Below are 20,419 nucleotides of genomic sequence, written 5' to 3'. Positions count from 1 at the left end.
CCCCGCCTTGTGGGCGTGACCATTACCGAAGCCTCAATGGGGGTTGGAACTTCCAGGTCAAAGCTGGAACGGCTACCCACTACAGGTATGTGCCACTACTCTGGGCTTACAAAGTAACTTTTTAAAATTAAAAAACAAACAAACAAAACAACAACAACAACAAAAACCAACTACCTTTTCCCATTTCCCCCAATGAACTCTTTCTATTAACTGGAGATACATGGCCCAAGATGCCTGACAGACTGTCTTATACTGGAAACTGGAATCTTGAGATAAGACTTCCAGAACAGCACAATTCTCAGCTTTTTATCATCTTTGATGCATCTTGCTCACAAAATACAAACCCACAAAATTTCAAATATCTATTTTTTTGTTTAAATGAGTCAATTTCAGTTATCATTCCTCAGAACTCATATGGAATAGGTTACTCTGCTCAGCCAGTTGCTAAGGGAGAAAAATTCTTTAGAGGAAAGAGTCATACCTGGTAATTTGACTTGGCAGAGAAAATGAAATAAAGATGTTGTAAAACAAACAAACAAACCAAAACCAAACAAAACAAAAAGAAAAACACTAAGCCAGCAGAGGACACTGACAACCAAGGCAACAGGAAGTGAAAGTGCCCCAAAGTGCGTTCTTCCTGTTGCTACCCTTGAACTAGACGTTGTATGAGCTGTTTGTTATCTTTCTGCTGCACCCACCATGCTCATCTGCTGTGGATGACTGACTGATAAATAAAACACTGATTGGCCAGTAGCCCGGGACTAGCAGAGAGGAGAATTGAGAGAACAGGAAGGTGGAGAGGAGGAGACGCCAGCCTGCCGTCTAGGAAGCATCATGTAAAGGCAGCAGGTAAAGCCACAGAACATGTGGCGACATATAGATTAACAGAAATGGGATGAGTATAAGAGTAAGAGCTAGACAATGGTAGGCCTGAGCTAATGGCCGAGCAGTTTAAATAATGTAAGTGTCTGTGTGTTTATTTTATAAGTGGGCTACGGCGGGACCCAGAGAGAAAAACTCTAGCTACACTCATCCACTGGCTGAGATTTTGTTTTCAGAAAAGCATCATTTCTGCATAGCTGTCTAAAATAATATACATGATTTGTCTAATGGATTATATAATCAAGAGAGTTTTCTTTTTTTAATTTAACACCCTTTTCATAAGAAACAGTTTGTGAGGTTAATAAAGTCCTCCTTCTGCAAAAGTCAGGCTTCAGCATTTACAGGGAACAGTCTTCTCCTTTTTTAGGAAGGAGGCTTCCAAACTCTGTGCTAACAGCCACGGTGAATGTGCTGTGTATGAACTGTGCCAAATCACTGTGAAGCCAACAGGCTGGAGATAGGCAAGTTGAACATACTCACTGCCTGCTGCTGCCATTCCTGCAAACATCTGGCCATCTCAAATGACAGCCCCACAGTCTGTTCCCACTGCATTCATTCTTCATGCATGAACACGTGAAGGGTCTTCCTGCTAGGTGACATTTAAAATAAACACACTCAAGCCCCTCTGTCATATAGCACTGGCTGTTTATTACTTCGTTATGTGGAACAAAGTCAAGATAATCTGCTTTTCTAAGAAATGAGAGAGAATAGCTTAAATACAACATTATTGTTAGCAATTACATTTTTCTAAAAAAAGCTAGGAAAACCTATGCAAAATTTAGAGACGCAGGAAATCGAAATTTCGAAATGCGGGAAAAGTCAAATCGTAGTCACTGGTACTTCAACAAAGAACAGATGGACTTTTTGTGTTTCCTTCTTCCTTTTTGTTGTTGTTATTATTTTGATTTTTCTTTTTCTTTTCCTTTTCTTTCTTTTTTGGAGGAAAGTCTTACTATAGTTCTGGATGACCTGGAACTCACTTTGTGGTCAAGCTAGCCTTGAACTCATGGCAATTCTCCTGCCTAGGCCTCATGAGTGCTGAGATACTAGGCTTGAGCTGGGAGTATGCCTTAAAGGTACTGCACTTGCCTCTATGCTCAAGGATCTGGGTTTCATTCCCAGCATTATAAAACAAAGCAAAACATCCCTGCTCCTGACAGTTCACATCTGGAATACTCACACGCTTTTTTTTTTTTTTTTCTTTTTTGGATTTGCATGGACTATGCAAGCATTTTGAGTGTGGCAAAAGGATGAAAAGAATCCCCCTGGTTCACTCACTCCTAAAGGTACTGACTGAACCTCTCAGCTACATTCTAGGAACCAGAGAGAGATCCCTGAGGGTTGCCAAAAGCCCACTTAAGCTGAAACAGAAAGCCAGTGCTCCCAAGGGCAAAGGAAGAGTCATATAACCTATTGGAGTCGGATCCATGAACTTCACCCTTAAACTTCAAGTGGGCCTTCCCTGTGTGCAGGGCGGTCCTCCACACTGCTTAGATCCCTTTTCCTTGTCCACAATGTTCAGAGAGACTTTATTCTTTTCCAAAAGGATATAACAGAAAATAATAATAGCTTTGGAGTGCTGCAGCAAACAAGGTAAGAACAGAGGTGCTCCGGAGCTCCGTGATGACCTAGAAACACAGCTTCCAGATGGCTGCCAGCACTGAGGTCCCCAGCAATACCGTCTTCCCCGACAAGGAGGTTGCCTCGTCTTTTGACCAGTTATTTCCTTTTATGCCATCACTTTCTTCTTTGAGCTTTTTGTTACACATGTCCACTTGGCAGCATCTGTACTGTACAGTTGCCAGTTCTAATTTGCTCAAAATGGTCAAGGAACTGCAATCGGAAAACTTCCAACACTGTTGGTAGACTTGCCTTCCTGTGGAGAGACACACATATGCTAAGAAGCCGGCCAGTGCAGTTCTGAACCTGCCATTCTGTGGCTCCAAGCTTAGCCTATGGGAAGAGAGAGGTTTGGGCAGAAATAGGCATTCCAACTTGGGTGTAAAGATAAACAAGCAAGTGATTGCACACCTCCAAATGGAGAATTTCCCATAAATTTACTCTTGTCAGAGCCAGTGTGTAAGTGTATAAGTGTGTGAGTGTGTGAGTGTGAGTGGAGGGGGAAAGTTATAGGCAGTTATATTTCTACTTAAGAGGGAATCTTGGTGATACCTACTAAGATTTTAAACACATGTTGCCTCTGATCAATCAATTCTACTTTTACAGAGAAGGAAAAGAGACATAATACTATTTTAATTGGAAAGCAAGCACTTAAAAAAAAAAATCTTTTCATGAATCTGTTTACTACATAGTGATGGAGAGAGAGACAAATATTACTTCATACCTAGAAGGAGGGCTAAGATCCAGAAAATGGAATGAACCAAAACATATTGGATGAAAAAAAAAAATTCAACAGAAAAGAAAAAACGGAATGAATGATCTTAGTACTCATGAGGGGATTTCCACACTTTCACCTAAGCAGTAAAGGTGTTCAGGATTGTCTTCCTCCCCTACCCCATGAAAACACCTTGCTACACTCCAAGAATTTACATAACAATTAGCAGGTACTCCTGTTTTGAAAACAAGCTACCTTTGGTTGGTCCTCACTTAACTGAACGGTTTTTCCTTCCTGGGGGAAAACACCCTTGAAGGCAGTTTTTATTCTTATCTCTTAGAAAGAAAGGGCTTTATCTCATACACCAAGCCATACTGAAATGGCCACTGCCCCTATTATCATTAGTCATATACATTTACCTAGCTTAGAGCTCCAGCCACTAAAAACAGAGAACAGCTGCTGGCTTCCTCCCAGTCAACTGTTCCCTGAATTCTGGAGTGGAGGTTCCACAGTTCAGCCATTGTGGAAAAGCAGATGATATGGGCTTATGGGCATTATGCTCCTCCCTCGCTCATATGTGCCCTGATCTCTTAGGCCACTCCTCTGAGCACGGGCTTCTCAAATGAACCATCTTCCTTATTAGTCATATGGCATTTATTTTCCTCTGAGCTCATCCCTAGACCAGAAACCCAGGGCCCTTACCGGACACAGCGATGAGGCAGGAATCCAGGTTAGGTGAACACGTTGTATTCATTTTGCATGAGGAAACTGGGTCCAAACAGTTGTAGCACCTGAGGCTAACCCCTAGAGACAGGAAGAAAGACTGTTGGCTTCTGTGAAACCACAGGTCTGGGTCAGCTTTTTTTAATCTTTTGTTTGGTGGTTGTTTTTTTTTTTTTTTTTTTTTTTTTTTTTTTGCTTTTCAAGATAGGGTCTCTCTCTGTAGCCCTGGTCAACCTAGATCTCATTCTGTAGACAAGGCTGGCCTTGAACTCACAGAGATCCATGTGCCTCTGCCTCCTGAGAACTGGGACTAAGGGTGTGTGCCACTACCACCTGGCTTTATTTTTAATTAAAATTTTGACAATTTCATACATGAATACAATATATTGTAAACTCTTTCCTTTCCTCAATAGCCCCCTTCCTACTTCCGCTGTGACTGACTGTCACTGTGGGGGGTGGGGGGGGGGGGGGGTTGGGGTGGGAGGTTCTTTTCCTACAGGGCTGCCTGAATTCTCAGCCACCCTTGGATTGATTGACACAGTAACCATCTAAACTGGGAAGTTCATGACCTGGAAAAGGAAAAAAGCAAAATTAACTCAGCAAATCCATTTCTTTTTTCTTCTTCTTCAACAAAATCACTTCCATCTGTTGCCCCACTGTACGTGGTGACTGCCTTTCACCGCATTGGTGGGAACTAGACTTCACAATGTGATGCAATTGGTTAACCCAGCACAAAAGGGCAAGAGGGAGATCGGAGGAATATAGTCCCTTGTTAGCTAACAGGAAAACGACAAAACAAAATGCATTCCTTGTAGCAACCAGCCACCTACTTCAGAGGAAGCAGGAGGTCACCGGTGCCCTCCGCCTGCAGGAGGAAATGCCTGTTAGGTTTGAACCAGGGGCTAACCAGACCATGCTTCCCTCTAGTCTTAACAGATACTAGCAGGCACCCCACCAGGAGGATGTCTGTGACTCTGTGACAGGTTCCCTAGGCATGCTCCCCATCTCCAGACTTCAGGGGAAGAAATCTAAATCCAGGAGGAGCCAAAACGGCCTTTCCATCTCCAACAGCCCAGTTCTCAGTTCTCAGAGTTGATTCTGGGGTCACCGATGTTCCAGGGAGCAGCATAGAGCTTGTCAGAGTTCCTGAAGCCTACTCCCTAGGTGTCTGGATTCCAGGAGCATGACAATAGCCAAGGAGCTTGGAGACCTCAGAGGCAAAGGGCACATTTCTCATGCATCTAGTGAATGCACCTGAGGTTCATTTCCTCCATACCTGACATTCATCTTCTGGATTCTTCCCTCTCATTTCTCCACAGTACAAGATACTCCTCCCTCACTCCCTGCCTCATCTCCTTCCCCAAATTAAAAAAAAAAAAGTCCTTGCTTTTCCAAGCCTTCTGAAGATCCCCCTCTCCCTTCAGACCCCACCACACTTCTGACGTTGAATAAATCACATTTGAGACTTTTCAATACTGTGAACCAAAGTTCCCCCAAAAAGCTGGAACTTTACCTGAGTCTTCTTTGAAGCGGATTAACTGGTTAGAGTTTCAAGGACTGTGGTGAGTTTGGAATGTGAATTCCAAAACCAAATTCCTTTGAGCCATCTTTACCCTCTTAGTCATTTATGGCTCCCTCTGCACTTGACCAACCAGTTTTGTGACCATTAGGGAAGACTGTTTGGAATGTACAGACTGAGCACTCATTTCTAACTAAGCAGAAGGCTAGGGGTACAGCCAGAGAGCATCTAAGATCTACAACAGAGGCCCCCACTTTGCTTTAATCCATCTACCTCATGTTTCCACCAGTGCATTCCAATAGCATCCCAATTTATGACTTTCTTGGTTCTGTTCCTACAAAATCTCATCAAACTGCTTCCATGTTGGAACATGGAATTTGGGGTAACTTAAGTCTGTCTTCTTGGGCCACGATCACTCATGTTTGGCTCCAGAATAAACTATCTCTTATCCCCTTTGAGATGAGAGTTCTGTTTTTGCTTAATGGGTACCTAAGACAGAAATTCCAGGGAAAGCTAGCTTAAGTGTTCAAAAACAATGGGCTAGTATCTTTGCATTCAGATTGAGAATCCATTTCAGTGGTAGGAAGACAATTGATGTTGCTATGATTATTGAATTAGTCACAGGAAAATGAGCCCAAACACAGACTTATAAGACATAGCCTGCATGATTAAAAAAAAAAAAAAAATCTTCCTAAAAATGACAAAAGGGTAAAGTCAGGACTACACAGGCCTGTATTGGCACTCACAAAGAGCAGTTGTGAAGGTTCTTCAGTGACTTTACCAGTGGTGAGCATGTATGCTTTTTGTTTTGTATATTTGTTTTTTGAGACAGGATCTTTCTATATAGTGCTGCTGGCTACTCTGGAACTCACTATGTAGACCAGGCTGGACTTGAACTCACAGAGCTCTGCCTGCCCCTGCCTCCCAAGTGCTGGGATTAAAAGCAGTGCACCACCACTGCCTGGCCAGCAGGTAGATTTTTAATGAGAAGATTTGTGGTAATGTATTGTGTTCCCCAATATTGTGTACCCTAGTAAAGTTTATCTGAGGATCAGAGGGAAAAGCCAGCCACTATATTAAACATAGAAGTCAGGCAATTGTAGTACATGCCTTTAATCCTAGCATTCGGGAGGCAGAGATCCATCTGGATCTTTGTGAGTTCAAGGCCACACTGGGGAACAGAGCCAGGCATGATGACACACGCCTTTAATCCCAGGGTTAACCATAGAGGTCTGGGGGTCTGTACAGACAGACAGGAAGTGATGTAGCTGGTCAGAGAGGAAATGAGATGGCAGAACAGAAAGGCATATACGCATGAGTGTACAGGAAGTAGGTCTCTTTGGAGACTGAGATATTGGTGAGTTGAGATTGTCTATGACTTTTCCTATTCCTCTGATCTCTTAGGTTTTTATCCCAATATCTGGCTCTGGATTTTTTTTTTTTTTATTAATAAGACCATTTAGCAATCTGTGTTGCAAAGATTAATAAGCTGTAAAATAGTTTTAAAAATAGGATGGACCAGCTGGGTGAAGTGGCGCACGCCTTTAATCCTAGCACTTGGGAGACAGAGCCAGGTGGATCTCTGTAAGTTCAAGGCCAGCCTGGTCTACAGAGTAAGATCCAGGACAGGCACCAAAACTACACAGAGAAATCCTGTCTCAAACAAACAAACAAACAAACAAAATAGGATGGTCCCAGGTCTAAGTGCAAAGAGAATACCTATACTTCCAAATCCACCCAACTGAGGTGGATATGCTGACATACAACATGCAATTCCAGTGCTTGGGAAATGGAAAAAGAGTTGGGAGGTTAAGGCTAGCATTGGATAGATGGTGGTTCCAAGGACTGCTGGTACCCCCTTCAAAAAAATCAAACAAAAACACAAATCTAGCTGTACAACTGGGAAGTTTCCTCCTAACCTTCCACTGGAAGGCAATAATCTGCAATGATGGAAAGTACCAAGAGAATGACCTAACAATCCCATGAGGATTTCACAAGGAAAAATATACTCAACTACATCACACCTTTATGGGTCGATAATCAGTACTTGTTGGTGTGAAAAGACATTTTCAAAGGTAAAAATCTCTTCAGATTAGTACTTTCAGTTGAACATTTACAACTGATTTGGTGATAGGGCACACTAATCCTGAAACCATAAGCAAAATATTATCCTCCTTAAAAACAAAACAAAAAAAAAATGTCATTCCACTCATTAGCAGATATACATTATACATTGATAGGCAGTTATTACATTGTAGATTTTTGTCAATCAAAATTTTGTAGAAATTTGTTTCCTCTCTTTTATTGAGCTTGTACAATGTATTGGATTCTTTGCCTCCTGGTATATAAAGCCTCAAGTATTTGCAATCTGGCCCTTTAGAGAAAAGTTTAATGACCTCTGGAATAGGATATCATCACTGAACTGCTTCCTGTTAGGACAGACCCAGGGTCAGAAGTACCTACCCACAACACAAGACAACAGGTATACACTAAACTCTTGTAGACAGGGCAACCAGAGCAGAGACATTAAGCCCCAGTTCCCTAATTCAAAAACAGAGAAGCAACTGCTACCCTCTGGTTTTAACTTAGTGTTGAGAGGTAAGAGTCAGGCTTTACTGACCTCTTTTTCCTTCTTCAGTTTTATGGCATGATGACAAGGAAGAGATAGTAGTCAGCACATGTGAAAAGAGGCTGAGGCAAGAATCAGAGAGGAATCTTCCCAATTCATGTGGGTGTGGAGGTATGTCCTTCCCCTGTGCCAGAGAGAATGGTCTTCCTGTCACGTGCCTTCTACCATGACATCAGTATTTTGTAGCACCCACCCACAGAAAGACATTTTCAAGGATGAAACATGTACAATCTCACAGAAGGATGCTGTGGTTGTGTCACGATTAAACCCGGTGTGGTTGACCTTTAGTTCTGAGTGAGGACCTTTAGTTCTAAGGCCAACACCTCTGTTTATCACCAGGAGACAAGGAAACATTTCTGGAAGTTGAGGTCTTCACTTCTGAGTCTTGCAAGGAAGTAAGCTCTCTGTACCTAAGCCGTCACCGGCGTGACATCTCACTCAAAGGCAGTATTTTGATTTGGTGAGGTTCTAATTCAACCCGCTGAAGCATCAGTAACTTCTCCCCTCTCTACTTTGCCTGGAGAGGTGAATCGACCGCTGCGGGACAGACAGCCATACACAGAGTGACAGAGTCAAAGTGGGGCTGCGGGCTGCAGGCAGGACCCCGGCAAACATTTCTGCTTGCTCCCTGCCCAGGTCAGCATGAGAAACCCAAGGATGCCACTCTACAGTCCCTTCCTTATGCTAGATACAGACACACACATGGGAGAAGCAAAGAATGGGGGAGGAAGGGCACTGTACTAGCCTGGTTATTGGAGGGCCAGTTTATAAACTCAGCCACAGAACGGAACTGGTCTCCTGGCCAGAGCCAGAGTTCGCGTGGCTTAGTGACAAGCCTTTAGATGGAAAGGCCAGGGCCAACACCACGTTGGGAACTCCCATGGGGCAAGCGTATCCCTAGCTAGCATATTCAATCATTGTTCCCATGTCTGCACACCTGTATGCTGGGCCCTTCATAGCACTGTTAGGAATAGCAGGCTCAAGCGGCGTCATCCCCATTTCAGAAGAGAAAATTAAGGTGAAGATATTAACAGACATGACGAAACGTCACATGATAAAGGTCTCAGTAACAGGCCATCAGTTCTGAAACTCAAGCCTGGTTTAGCCAAGATATTTTCTAACTTCACTGAGTTGGGAAAAGTAAACAATGTAGACCGCAAGGGAAGACAGGTCATAAGTCAGGGGATGGTTGCTGCTGAGCCAGGACAGAGGGGGACTTGACCCTCTGGGCCACTTCTTGTCCTGTTTCAGGAGTGAGTTATTCTGCTCTAACTGCTGTAAGGATAGAAAAATCTGTACTATTGACTTTCTTCATTACAAAAGATCAAAATTTTCCTGCTGATTACCAGGAAAATTCTCCTGAGGGATTCCTAGGTCTTAGACAATAGCATTTAAAAACAACTTTCCCAGCTGGGAAAGGTGGCCGTACATGCCTTTAATCCCAGAAACAGGTGGATCTCTGTGAGTTCGAGGCCAGCCTGGTCTACAGAGCGAGTTCCAGAACAGCCAGGGCTACACAGAGAAACCCTGTCTTGAAAAAACAAACAAACAAACGAAAACAAAAAGCTTTCTGTCTTTTTATCTTTCTATTCCTTTCTCCTCTGCCTTTAGCTTTACGCCCAAATTCTCTGAGGAAGGGGACTAGGTATATCCCAAATTTGGGCAGCTACAGAGGGTGACTGTAATGACAGGAAATGCAGCAGGAAGGATTAAGAATGAAATGTGACGTGACAGAGGTGGACCACATTACAGCACACCACAGCTAGGGTTACCAAAAGCCATTGAGAGAGGTGGGCAAGGAAGGAGTCTGGAATACGGACCATGCTTCCATTCTCTCCACTGTGCAGTCAGCAGTCTCACTGGCCCCTCTGACCGTTTGGGTGGAGACAAAGGCGGTGGGTGATCTGCAGAGTTCCTCATCTATTAGCAGTCAGAGTGTGTCTGCTTGAACATCCCACACTGCAGGAACCTTCCGTTTTCTGTGCTCATCTCTTGCTGGTTTCCCCACCCCACCCCCAGCCTCCTCCCCCACTGCCAAAGGCAGCATGGCTAGGATGTTAGAAGAGTATGAGATGGGCAGAAGATAACACTTGCCCTTTATAAGGACACAAAGTGGGTGTTCCCATCGTCCCAGAAGTGTAAGAACAGCTTTCTTCAGAAGCCTAGGAGTGGCCTACAGTGAGTGAAAATCAGAAACTCCGGTGGCAGATTGGGGTCACATTTTGACATGCTACTTCTAGGTATTATTTCACACAATTCAAAGTCTCTTGTGAGCATTATTTTGTAAGTTCGTAACCTTTTGGGGCCTCAATTTTGTCATTTGTAACAAGGGAGATAAGTACATAATCTGCTAAATTGGCAAGAGGGTTAGGTAAGTCAATATGAGAAATGCATGACTAAAGACAGGCTTGTGCACAGTAGAAGATAAAGTTTATTTAAGCCGTTGCTGCAACCATCATGACCACTACTATCTCGGTGGCACAGGAAAGTGGTAGGTTGGAAGGACAGAGCTCAGAAGACTGTCCTCGTAGCATGTAGAGGGCAAAAAGGCCTTGTGCACACAGACAAGCACTGGAGAAGCCAGGAAAGGTAAACCCACAACTCACCTCCTCAATGGAAGGAGGTGCGTAGCTGCTCTTCCCGGAATGCCAGGGATGATGTAGTTTTTAAACCTGGTGATCCCCACTGTCTGATGAGGCAAGCTCTGTCCGAATCTCCCAGAATTTATGTTGTTCCTTATATAAGAAGACTTTTCCCCCTAAATCTCAAGCATTGCTTTTAGATCATAAAACCTACTCTTCTGAGTGATCTCACATGTGCCTTACAACAACCTAAGTGACTTCTACATTATCTTAGGGCCAAGCCAATCCTGACACCCACAGGTGATGTGTCCACCTCAGTCAAATTCCCCAGACCCTAAATCTTGGGCACTATCTCTGAGTCGACAGTATCCATTCTTTCAAAAGAAGCTGATATATTTGGTAAGGGATCTCAATGTAAACATGCCTTAAATTGTGCATTTGGGACTGAGTTAATTGTTATCTGAATACTTTTCTCCCCTAAACTATGCTGTGCTTAAATATGACTAAAGTAAAATGATCTGGGCCAGACTCTAGAAGTCTTGGCCCAGCACTGGTAATGAAATCTGGCTGAGCCGAGTTCCATTCTTGTCCCTTCATGGATCAGTTGGTTTTTCCTGCCTGCTGTAAAGCCTGCAGGGGAATCCCCACAATTGTGGGTCCAAAGGTGTTAGCATCCAGGCTAGACTGCTGCTGCTGCTGCTTTCCTCTGTAAAGGAAATAGCCATGTCCCTCCTGAGAGCCCCTAACCCCAGGTGCATCTATTCCAATAAGATGGCAGGCTCCATTTTCACTTCCCCAAGGAAGTGGCCAGACTCAGGAGTGACAAAAGCCACATTCTCCACATGAGAGGCAGCCTGGCTGCAGACTCCTGCTGTGAAATGTTCCCGCTTTGAGACCTGTAAGGTGCCTCCACTCTACCTACTTCATCGGAGCACCTACTACTTGCTGTCTGTCTGAATATCCATGGCATTAATAATTCTAATAAACTCTTGCCCACAAGGACAACTTACCCTGTGTCCCCCTTATATCCCACACCTGAGATCTTTCAAAAAGGACTTGTGTAGCATTATAAAGATGATATCTGCTCAAATCCCAAAGTAGTATGTGGTAGGACAAGGGAGAAACCTGATCTCCACCCCTGTTTAAAAAGAAAACAAACAGCAGCTCTGTAACCTAGGGCGGGCTTTAACTCAGGCAGACACCCCATGGCAGGCGCCCCAAAGCATCAGAGTTGTCACACAGGCAGGATCTGGGATACTCAAAGCAAAGGAACCAAAGCTAGGCCTTGATGAAGGACTTGAGGCCAGTGGCAGCAGCTCACACTCCCAGAGACCCAAGAGAAAGGAGCATTGTGGCCAAGGGCGGTCTAGGGGTCTAGATCACTCACCCGTGGAGCAGAGGACAGCCAGAAGCAGCAGCAATGACAGGAGTCGCCTTTGAATTCCCATTGTGCCTGTCCACCAAATCTGGAACAAACAAGAGTTGTCACGGATGGGCAGATACCTTCCGGCTAGTTCCAAAACCACACGCTAGAGTCCAGAGAGGTCCTGGAAAGGCACAGAAGGCTAACAGAACAGGCATGAAACTTCCACTGGGGTGGGGTGCATTAACTCAGGGCAGTTCTGAGTAAGGGCTGTCACGGTCCTCTCTTCTTGCTTCAAGACCTTGGCTAGGGAGGAAAATGTCCATCTTGGGGAGAAGGGCAGCTAGGCAGGAGTCAAAGGCTTGGGCAGGAACCCCACCTCCCCCACCTCTGACCTGTAAGGTTTAACTTAGTTCATGTAAGCCAGGGTTCACGGACACACAGGGAATAAATCTATCCTCTCCTGGGCCCGGGATGCATATAAGCCCTGAGTTTGACACTCAGTGCTGTAAAAGGGAGACAATACTAGCTTCCCCATTTGGGGTGTTTAGGCCAATGAAAATGTGAGACTTCTGACTGACATGGTAACTTCAGCTTCAGTTCTCAAGGCCCTGCCTATGCTGCTGACTGAGCTGGAGTACCCTTCCCGGCCCTGCCCATGCTGCTGACTGACTGAGCTGGAGTGCCCCTTCCCTAGGCCAGGCCACTAAGTGGAGAGCCTAAGCAAACCTCTGGAAGGTGCCAGAAAGCAGGAACAGCAAAGCCTGTGTATATATGGAGGCTCAGTTGTCTAGTGCTGTGGATATCAGGAAAACTCTAACTACAGTCTAGGCTTAGTGTCTCTTCACTTTAGGGAAGGAGGCAGCTCCCGGGTAACCTTGGTGATTAGTCCTCACTACATCAGTGACAAGCAACAGGTGAAAGAGCAAGTGTGGAAATGCCTGGAACATTCCTTTCATCTGATAAAGGAACCAAAGCACAGGTCTCAAACCTTCCTACATGCCAAGTTTGGGGAGTAGATTTAAGAAGTGTCTCCACCCTCCTGTACACCCTCATTTAAACCACGGGGTTCTGGATGCCTTTCTCCAGAAACCACAGGCCAAGGCTCAGGCCTGGCAGACCAAAGGGGTTTGTGGTGGGGTAAACTACCTGGGTCTTCAGTGTTAGAAATGTGAAGTTCTGGGGGTGCGGACTATGTCATCAGCCTCATGTCTTTGAAGGCGGTCTGTTGACCAAGGTCAGGGGAAGATCAAAAAACTAAAACAGGCGATTCCTTCATTGTAGAAATCAGTCTGAGTCACTAAGGGGTGTGTGTATTTCAAGGACAAAGAGGGCCCGGCCCTTTCCTTACAAATGGGGGACCTCTTTCCTCGGTGTTCTGCCAGCTTCCTGCTCTGTTACTCATGCGAGGAGGATTCTGAGTCCAGAGGATGGTTTACAGACTCAGGTTAGGCAGGACTTGGATATGGAAAACTACTGCAAGGACAGGAGAGCCTCAGGCGCCTTCTGAAAGTGAGGGCTAGCTGGGTCAGGCCTTGGCATTAGGGGAGGACGGGAGGTGGTCCTGCATCCCAAAGACACTGAGAAGGTATCGGGTTAGGAAACTTCCTGCGGAAAGGTACCCAACATAAACACCACTGTGGGAATATACGTAATTCCTTCCCCACATCTGCTCTGTGATGAGGAGCTGACAAAGAGCATTGGAAAGAATGAAACCGAGATCTGGTAAATATCGGGGCTTCTGAGTCCAGCTTAGAGGTCTCTGAACAAAGTCTTGAATAGTTGTCACGTTGTTCTGGCCACTTATTTGCCGTGTGCTCCCTCGGACCTCCATTATCTAGTAAATGTGAGACCTGGTGTAGTGACTGCATAGCCAAAGATGGCCCCTAAAGAAGGGGGGGAAGAGGAGCTGCCACCGCCACTGAGACTAGGAAGTCACGGTCCCCAAGAGGAGGAAAGCGGGCAGAGAGGGGGCAATAGGGAAGAGTGGAACAGCCACCCTAGCATCAATAGGGAAGAGAGAGACCAGCCACTCTAGCGTTGGGAGCAGATGAGAACACCCCAGCTCTAATCCAAGGTAGCCCTCAGATTCTTAGTTTGCTTCCTATGCCTGGCTGGTGGCCACCAGTAGTTCTTAAAAAAATAATAATAATTTAATTTATTCTTTGATAATTTCATCCATTTATTCAATGTATTTTCCACCACTACCTCTATCCAACTCCCCTGAGTTTCCTCTCATCTTTGTGTCTCCCTCCCCCGCCAACAAGAGTTCCACGATGTAGCCTGGGATGACCTAGAACTTAGTATGCAGCCAAGCAGTGGTGGCACACACCTGTAGTCCCAGCATTCAGGAGGCAGAGGCAAGTAGATCTCTTGAATTTGAGGTACAGCTAGAGCTGCACAGAGAAAACATGTCTAAAAAAACACCTTACTATGTAGTCCAGGCTGGCCGGCCTCAAACTCACAGAGATCCGCCTGCCTCTGCCTCCTGAGTGCTGGGACTAAAGGTGCACACCACCATAGGCAGCTCATATCCTCTTCTTAAATTGTATTAATAACACCCTAAGTCCAATTAGTGCTGCCCATATGCACATGATCACTGGCAGTTTCTACAACAAGGTTGACGGAAGTTGAGGAAGGCAGTTGAGGAAGGCAGTTGAGGAAGGAAGTGGCCTTGTGATGCCAAGATAGGCCACTATTTCCAAGAACAGAATGCTTCTGCATGATGAGTCAGAAAGGAGAATGGCCATTGGCCTGAAGCTGCATTGTAAATGCCTTAAAATGTTGACAGTAACAGTTAAATGAGATATAAATCCTTTATTCTTCCTGATTCTTTACTCTCTGCCATCCCCCCAGGTGCATTCTCTAATTAGCCAAGTATTGTTTTTAGAATGTGAAACCACAGGAAAATTTGCACATTGTACATTTCCTTTTTAATAGTCATAGATCATCATCTACATTTTAGTAATCCCATCTCCAGTTCCCAAGTGCTGCAGATGTCCCTAGAGACCACACTGAGGACCAGTAGTAGATAGCAGTGACCTAGCCCAAGGGTTGAAAGAGACTCTCTCACCAGGGCTGTAAAATGAGCTTAGTGTTAATTAAATAATTAGAAGTGTCTTTTTGTCCTGCAGGGCCCATGATTACACCGCTTGATGCAACTTGTTACCAAACACAAGCCATTAAGCTTGATTGCTACTTAACTGCTGTTTGGGGGGGGGGTAATATTACAGGCCAGTGCTAGTGTTAGTGCCCCTGACTTAACATGTAGTTAATCCTTACAACAATAATATGAGGTAAATGTAATCACTTCCTGCACTTAAGCAACTGAGAGTGAAGGAGAGCTAGTTCACACCGCAGCAGGTGCAGGCAGCCGAAGTGACCCCTCTTTCCCATAAAACTATCCAGCCCCTACCTCTAAAACCTGTGACTACAGGCATGCTCTGGTGGGGACCTTCAATGACCCTAAGGTTGTGCACATTAGTGTCGCTGACTCAGTTGTCCTAGTATAATCACGGGATCCTCAGAAGGGAGAGGGTGGGACACTGGAGAGCAGAACCAGGGGCGGGACATGAAGAACATGATAAACTCTTCTTACCACTGCTAACTTTGAGAACAGGAAGAGCTCCATTGGCCACGGCATACTCATGGAATGCTCTTAACTGACACCTCTCAAGGAAATCAGATCTGGGTTCTCCAGTCACAAAGGCTTCACTCTGCCAATACTTGCATGAATAAGGGCACAGAACCCTTGGGGCTTCCAGGAGGGCATGAAGCCTGCCACCTTGTAGCTCAGTGTTGACCCCAATCAGACTCCAGGAAGATGAAGGAACTGTAAGGTTTGTGTTGTCTTAAGCTTTTTTCCAAAATCTACTTGGCAGCAAAAAAAAAACAACAAACAAACAAACAAAAAGAATATAAAGCCAAGCATGATGTCATGTACCTATAGTCCCAGCTACTTGGGTGGCTGAGGATGGAAGATCACAGGAACCCAAGTACCCATTTGGTCAATAAGGCTAGACCCTGAATCCAAACCAACAAAAAAGAACAAAACCCCCAATGCTGCTATAACCAGCAGCCTCATTCCTGGAAAATGGTGAGACAGCATTTCAAGCATAGATTTGAGCTTGGAACCATGAACACAGATGGAGATTGTACTTTGGCTTCCAAAATAAATGCAGCTAACAACAACAGAGAGAGAGAGAGAGAGAGAGAGAGAGAGAGAGAGAGAGAGAGAGAAGGAAAAATCTGCATAAGATTCTCTCTCCCTCCCTCTTTCCTTTTCTTTCGCTTACTTTTACAATACCGAGAATGGAACACAGACAGGACATCACCACTGGGCCACATCCCCCAGCCAGATTAGAGATTTTTAACAGCAGCAGTTTCCATAGCATCCACAGACATCTCCAGCCCTGGGTGTAGTTGCAACTCCTTGGAGCTTGGGGCTGGTGCACTTTAAGGCTAAGTATGTCATAAAAAATAAAGCTGCAACATTATCATTTTATAGAAAGTTCATAGAGAGCCAGAGGGATGGAATTACCTGTTCAAGACAAAGTCACAAAGTCACTTTGGATGAATCTTGCTTGTACTTATCAAGGCCTGGGAACTAAGTGGTTTAATATACTCCAGTGTTAGTCTCATGGGCCTGCCGACTTTATGTCCTCACAAGCCTGGACATGCAGTAGCTAAGCATGCAACAAATACCCAAAGATCCTTCACTCTGTTCAAAGCAGGGATTACATCAGCAGGTAGGGACAAAGACCAAACCACCATCACAATGGAAAAGCCCCTCCCAGCCACCTAGTGGCCCCGGATAAGCATCCCGGTGCTCTTAAAATCGCACAGAACTTCAGTTTCACCTACAATGGCCTCCCTTCTCTTTGCAATTTGTTCCAGGACCCCAAGTCCCTGGCTCTTCCCGGTATTCTCACTCTAAAATCCGTTTGATTTGGGTTTTTCACTTTCAACCCGCCCAATGAAATGGAAGGGTTTCCATGTACAGCAAAGTACATACCAAAAAAGTACATGTGTGGTGCATAACGAGGTAACTCTCTCTTAGCCTCCCCAGACTGTTGACAGCAAATGTTTTGAGTGCACTTGACTGACATTCTGTCCGTGTGTCTGCTCTGGAGAAGTGGCGAAAAGGGGGTTGGGGTCTCCTTAACAGTTGCTGTTTTCCACATTCCCGGAGGCCAACCTGAGCTTTTCCGTAAGCGACCTTAGTGCTCACTACCTCCCTGGGAAGTAACGCTTTCCCCTTTACGGATGAGAAAACAAGATTAAATAGCTTGCTTCGACTACCTACGAACAAAAACAAAGGACACTCCACTGCCTAAGGTTCTTTTTAAAGTCCGCCCTCAGACTGAAGGGTGGCGCCGGCCCATGCACCAAAAATACCTGCTAAAGCAAGTTCAAATTTGGACCTCGGCCATAAGAAAGAAAGGCAGTAAGTAATCGAGGCGGAGGTTACCCCTCGGCTCCCCTGCGGCTGCCTTCTCTGAGCGGCGGGGAGGCGTCCCCGGACGCAGATGCCGAGGGAATGCCGAGCTCCTGGACCGTGCGTGGGAAGCAGAGTGCGGGCTTTGGGGAGCCGGCCTGCGGCAGGATTATCTCCACTATAATAAAGAAGGCCGGCGGAGCTACAAGCTGGGGAAGAGGTATCCCTCTCTCCAAGCCGGAGAGAGGACTCCCGAGGGAGAAGGAACGAGGGCGCATGCGCTCCCGAAGCAACCCCCTCCTCCCATCCCCACCTCCCACCCGAGTCTGGGTTACAGCCGACTCTGCACCCTTGCTTACCTGCCACCTCGCTATCCGCTAGGACCTGCTACAGCGGTTCCTCAGCGGCCGAGGCTTTTCTACGTAGTAGGCGTCAGCGCTCGGGCTCCACCCCACTGCTGGACAGCTACCAAGCTCCTCAGGCCACGCCCAGGAACGGATGACCACGCCCCCTCCTCTCCTCCCCCCCCCCCCCCGCAGCTTCTCAAGGTCACAGCCTCTGCGGTCGCACAGAGCTTGGCGGCCAGGGATAGACTCTCAAAACCCAGGGAACAGAAAAGGCGTGCGTCTCCCTCTGATTCCTTACCCCAAATACTCTTTAGACACAGCTGCCGAGTGTTTTCTTTGGAATCAAAACAAAATTCTGTCGTGCGTTTGAAAGTTTTTGTGGACTAGTCAGGGACCAAAACTCCAAAACTACCGCTTAGGCCTTTCACGTGAAGCTGTAATATGAAGTTGCCATTTATCATTTGGGAAGAATCACATCCAGTAAAGAAGCAACAGGAACAATAATTTTAAAAAGCGTGAACATTCCAAGAGCCTGGCCGCCTAGAGGAACAGAAGGTACTCTTTGAGCATCGGTCTGGGAAGCTGTAGCATCTCAGGCCTGCTTTTTCCTGAGTTGGAAGGGGAAGCATACATGGGATTAAATCCAAGTTAGACCTTCAGTCCGAATGGGAGAAAGGAAACAATGATCCAGTTAGGGAGTTTGTTTTTTAAGGCTTTCTGTCCTCAGCAATAGGATGTAAATTCTTATTTCTTTGTTGGTTTCCCCCCACCCCCAGTAGTATCTATGCCTCCAAAACATGGCCCCTGGCATGTGGCAGGTCTCTCTGTACCTGCCATATCCTAAAGAACAAAGGAGGTTGGGACATCCACTCTTCCCCTAGCCTATCAGCAATAACAGAGACTGAGCTTCAGACTCTGCTGTAGAAGCATATGGACACCTTTTGACCAAAAGAAACAGGAAGAGTGGGTGAATCACCAGGTAGGACATCCCACAAACCCAATCCCTCTTAAAGTAGGTCATCTCCCGGGCCCTTTCTCTACTCTGGAAATTAGAAAGGTTTACCAATAAATAAATCCTTCCAGGTTTCGAGGGTGGGGTGATCTTGAGCAACATCTATGCACCTCCTAAAGTCTCGACTACAAACCTAGGCGCAATTTCACCAAAGTTGACTCTGATGAACCTATGAGTTCATTCAGTTATCTTACAGAGCACAGGTTTTCTATGAGAATGTGGATGCTCCCCGCCCCCCTTCACACTGGAAAGTCATTCCCTAGCAGAGATAATGTCTTTTCCTCAGACATATAGAGGGCCCCTTGCCCTGGTCTTCCCAAGTTTCAATAGTCCAGCCCCTCCCTGAAGCCACGTGCTGTTAGGGAGCCATTGCCTAACAGGTGAAATGGCAGGCTGGATAGTCAGGTGAAGCTCTGTGACCCTCCCCCACCCCTCTATGAGGAGCTGTAAACAGTCAACAGGGGGCCAACTGGTTGATCTTTGGTAAGTACAACTGAACTACAGATGGAAGCAGTTTGACTTGGAGTATAGTCCTGTACAACTAAGGGGGAGGGGAACGAACACCTGCTAGCCAGTGTCACCAGCAGGGAGTGAAACCATAGATAGCGTCCTGAAGGGATAATCAGAAAGCCTTTGACATGTGCCTTTTATCATGATCCTCTGCCGAGTTCCAGGATCGCCAGGACCCAGATCCTGGTTTTCCTCTATGCAAGCATTACTTTGAGTCAGGAGTGCTTTGATAGTTAAAGTGTGCCTGCATCCAAAGCCCTTTCGTTGTCTTGTATGCATTGCCCAGTATATTATATCTATCTATCTCTATCCATATATATCTATATATATGGATAGAGATAGATAGATATAGATATATATGGATATAGATATATATGTATATATCTATATTCTCTCCTTTTAGAATTCAATGCTCCTAAATTCTGAAATCCCAAGTATTTTGCTACCAATCTCTTAACTTCAGTTTTGAGATTCTTTTTGCCTACCCCCTAACAATTGAATGTTCCCCGGTGTGCTGGCTAATTTTACATTAACTTGACACAGGCTAGAGTCATCTGAGAGGGAACCCACCCCAATTGATAAAATGCCTCCATAGACCGGGCTGCAGGCAGGCCTGTAGAGAATTTTTTTTTAATTAGATTGGTGGGGGAGCATCCCTGGGCTGGTGGCCCTGGGTTCTATAAGAAAGCAGGCTGAGCAAGGCATGAGGAACAAGCCAGTAAGCAGCACTCCTCCATGGTCTCTGCCTCAGCTCCTGCCTCCAGGTCCCTTGCCCTGTTTTGAGTTCTTGTCCTGACTTCCTTCAATGAGAATATATGGTAGTGTAAGCCAAATAAACCCTTTCCTCCCCAATTTGCATTTGTGTTTCATCACAGCAATAATATCCCTAAGACATCAGGTAGACTTAGTTGTTGCCCTTGAAGACTAGTATATCCATGCTACTTTATTATTATTACCTTGGGAGTATATGTTCACAAAAGATTTGCATATCCAACCTCATCTTCATATTCAAATCTAGTCTACTGCTGGATATCTCTATGTCCCTGAACTCAAAAGTGTACAAATCTCTCTACAACTGCT

At 45.5% G+C, this 20,419-nt stretch overlaps 1 protein-coding gene across 1 annotated transcript; it reads right to left on the bottom strand.

The window, feature by feature from the left end:
- Nucleotides 1-2,083: 2,083 nt before the first annotated feature.
- Nucleotides 2,084-17,942, bottom strand: Cd59 (CD59 molecule (CD59 blood group)). The gene is made up of 4 exons (XM_036186511.1): nt 17,830-17,942; nt 12,058-12,136; nt 3,920-4,021; nt 2,084-2,758 (listed from the first exon to the last, which is right to left on the bottom strand). The coding sequence occupies exons 2-4, from the start codon at nt 12,116-12,118 to the stop codon at nt 2,511-2,513; spliced, it is 411 nt and encodes a 136-aa protein (XP_036042404.1). The 5' UTR covers nt 12,119-12,136; nt 17,830-17,942; the 3' UTR covers nt 2,084-2,510.
- Between the last annotated feature and the right edge of the window lie 2,477 nt (nt 17,943-20,419).

This window comes from Onychomys torridus, chromosome 4 (genome assembly GCF_903995425.1).
Source record: "Onychomys torridus chromosome 4, mOncTor1.1, whole genome shotgun sequence".
Lineage (NCBI taxonomy): Eukaryota > Metazoa > Chordata > Mammalia > Rodentia > Cricetidae > Onychomys > Onychomys torridus.
This window is presented reverse-complemented; position numbering and strand designations above follow the sequence as displayed.

What these genes read in the sequence shown, in the direction of transcription:
- Cd59 (XM_036186511.1), bottom strand. Translation starts at nt 12,118, where the DNA reads ATGGGAATTCAAAGGCGACTCCTGTCATTGCTGCTGCTTCTGGCTGTC. An exon ending in GGCTGTCCTCTGCTCCACGG is followed by an intron (nt 4,022 to 12,057) that starts GTGAGTGATCTA and finishes TCCTGTCTCTAG; the next exon opens with GGGTTAGCCTCAGGTGCTAC. An exon ending in CTGCCTCATCGCTGTGTCCG is followed by an intron (nt 2,759 to 3,919) that starts GTAAGGGCCCTG and finishes GTCTCTCCACAG; the next exon opens with GAAGGCAAGTCTACCAACAG.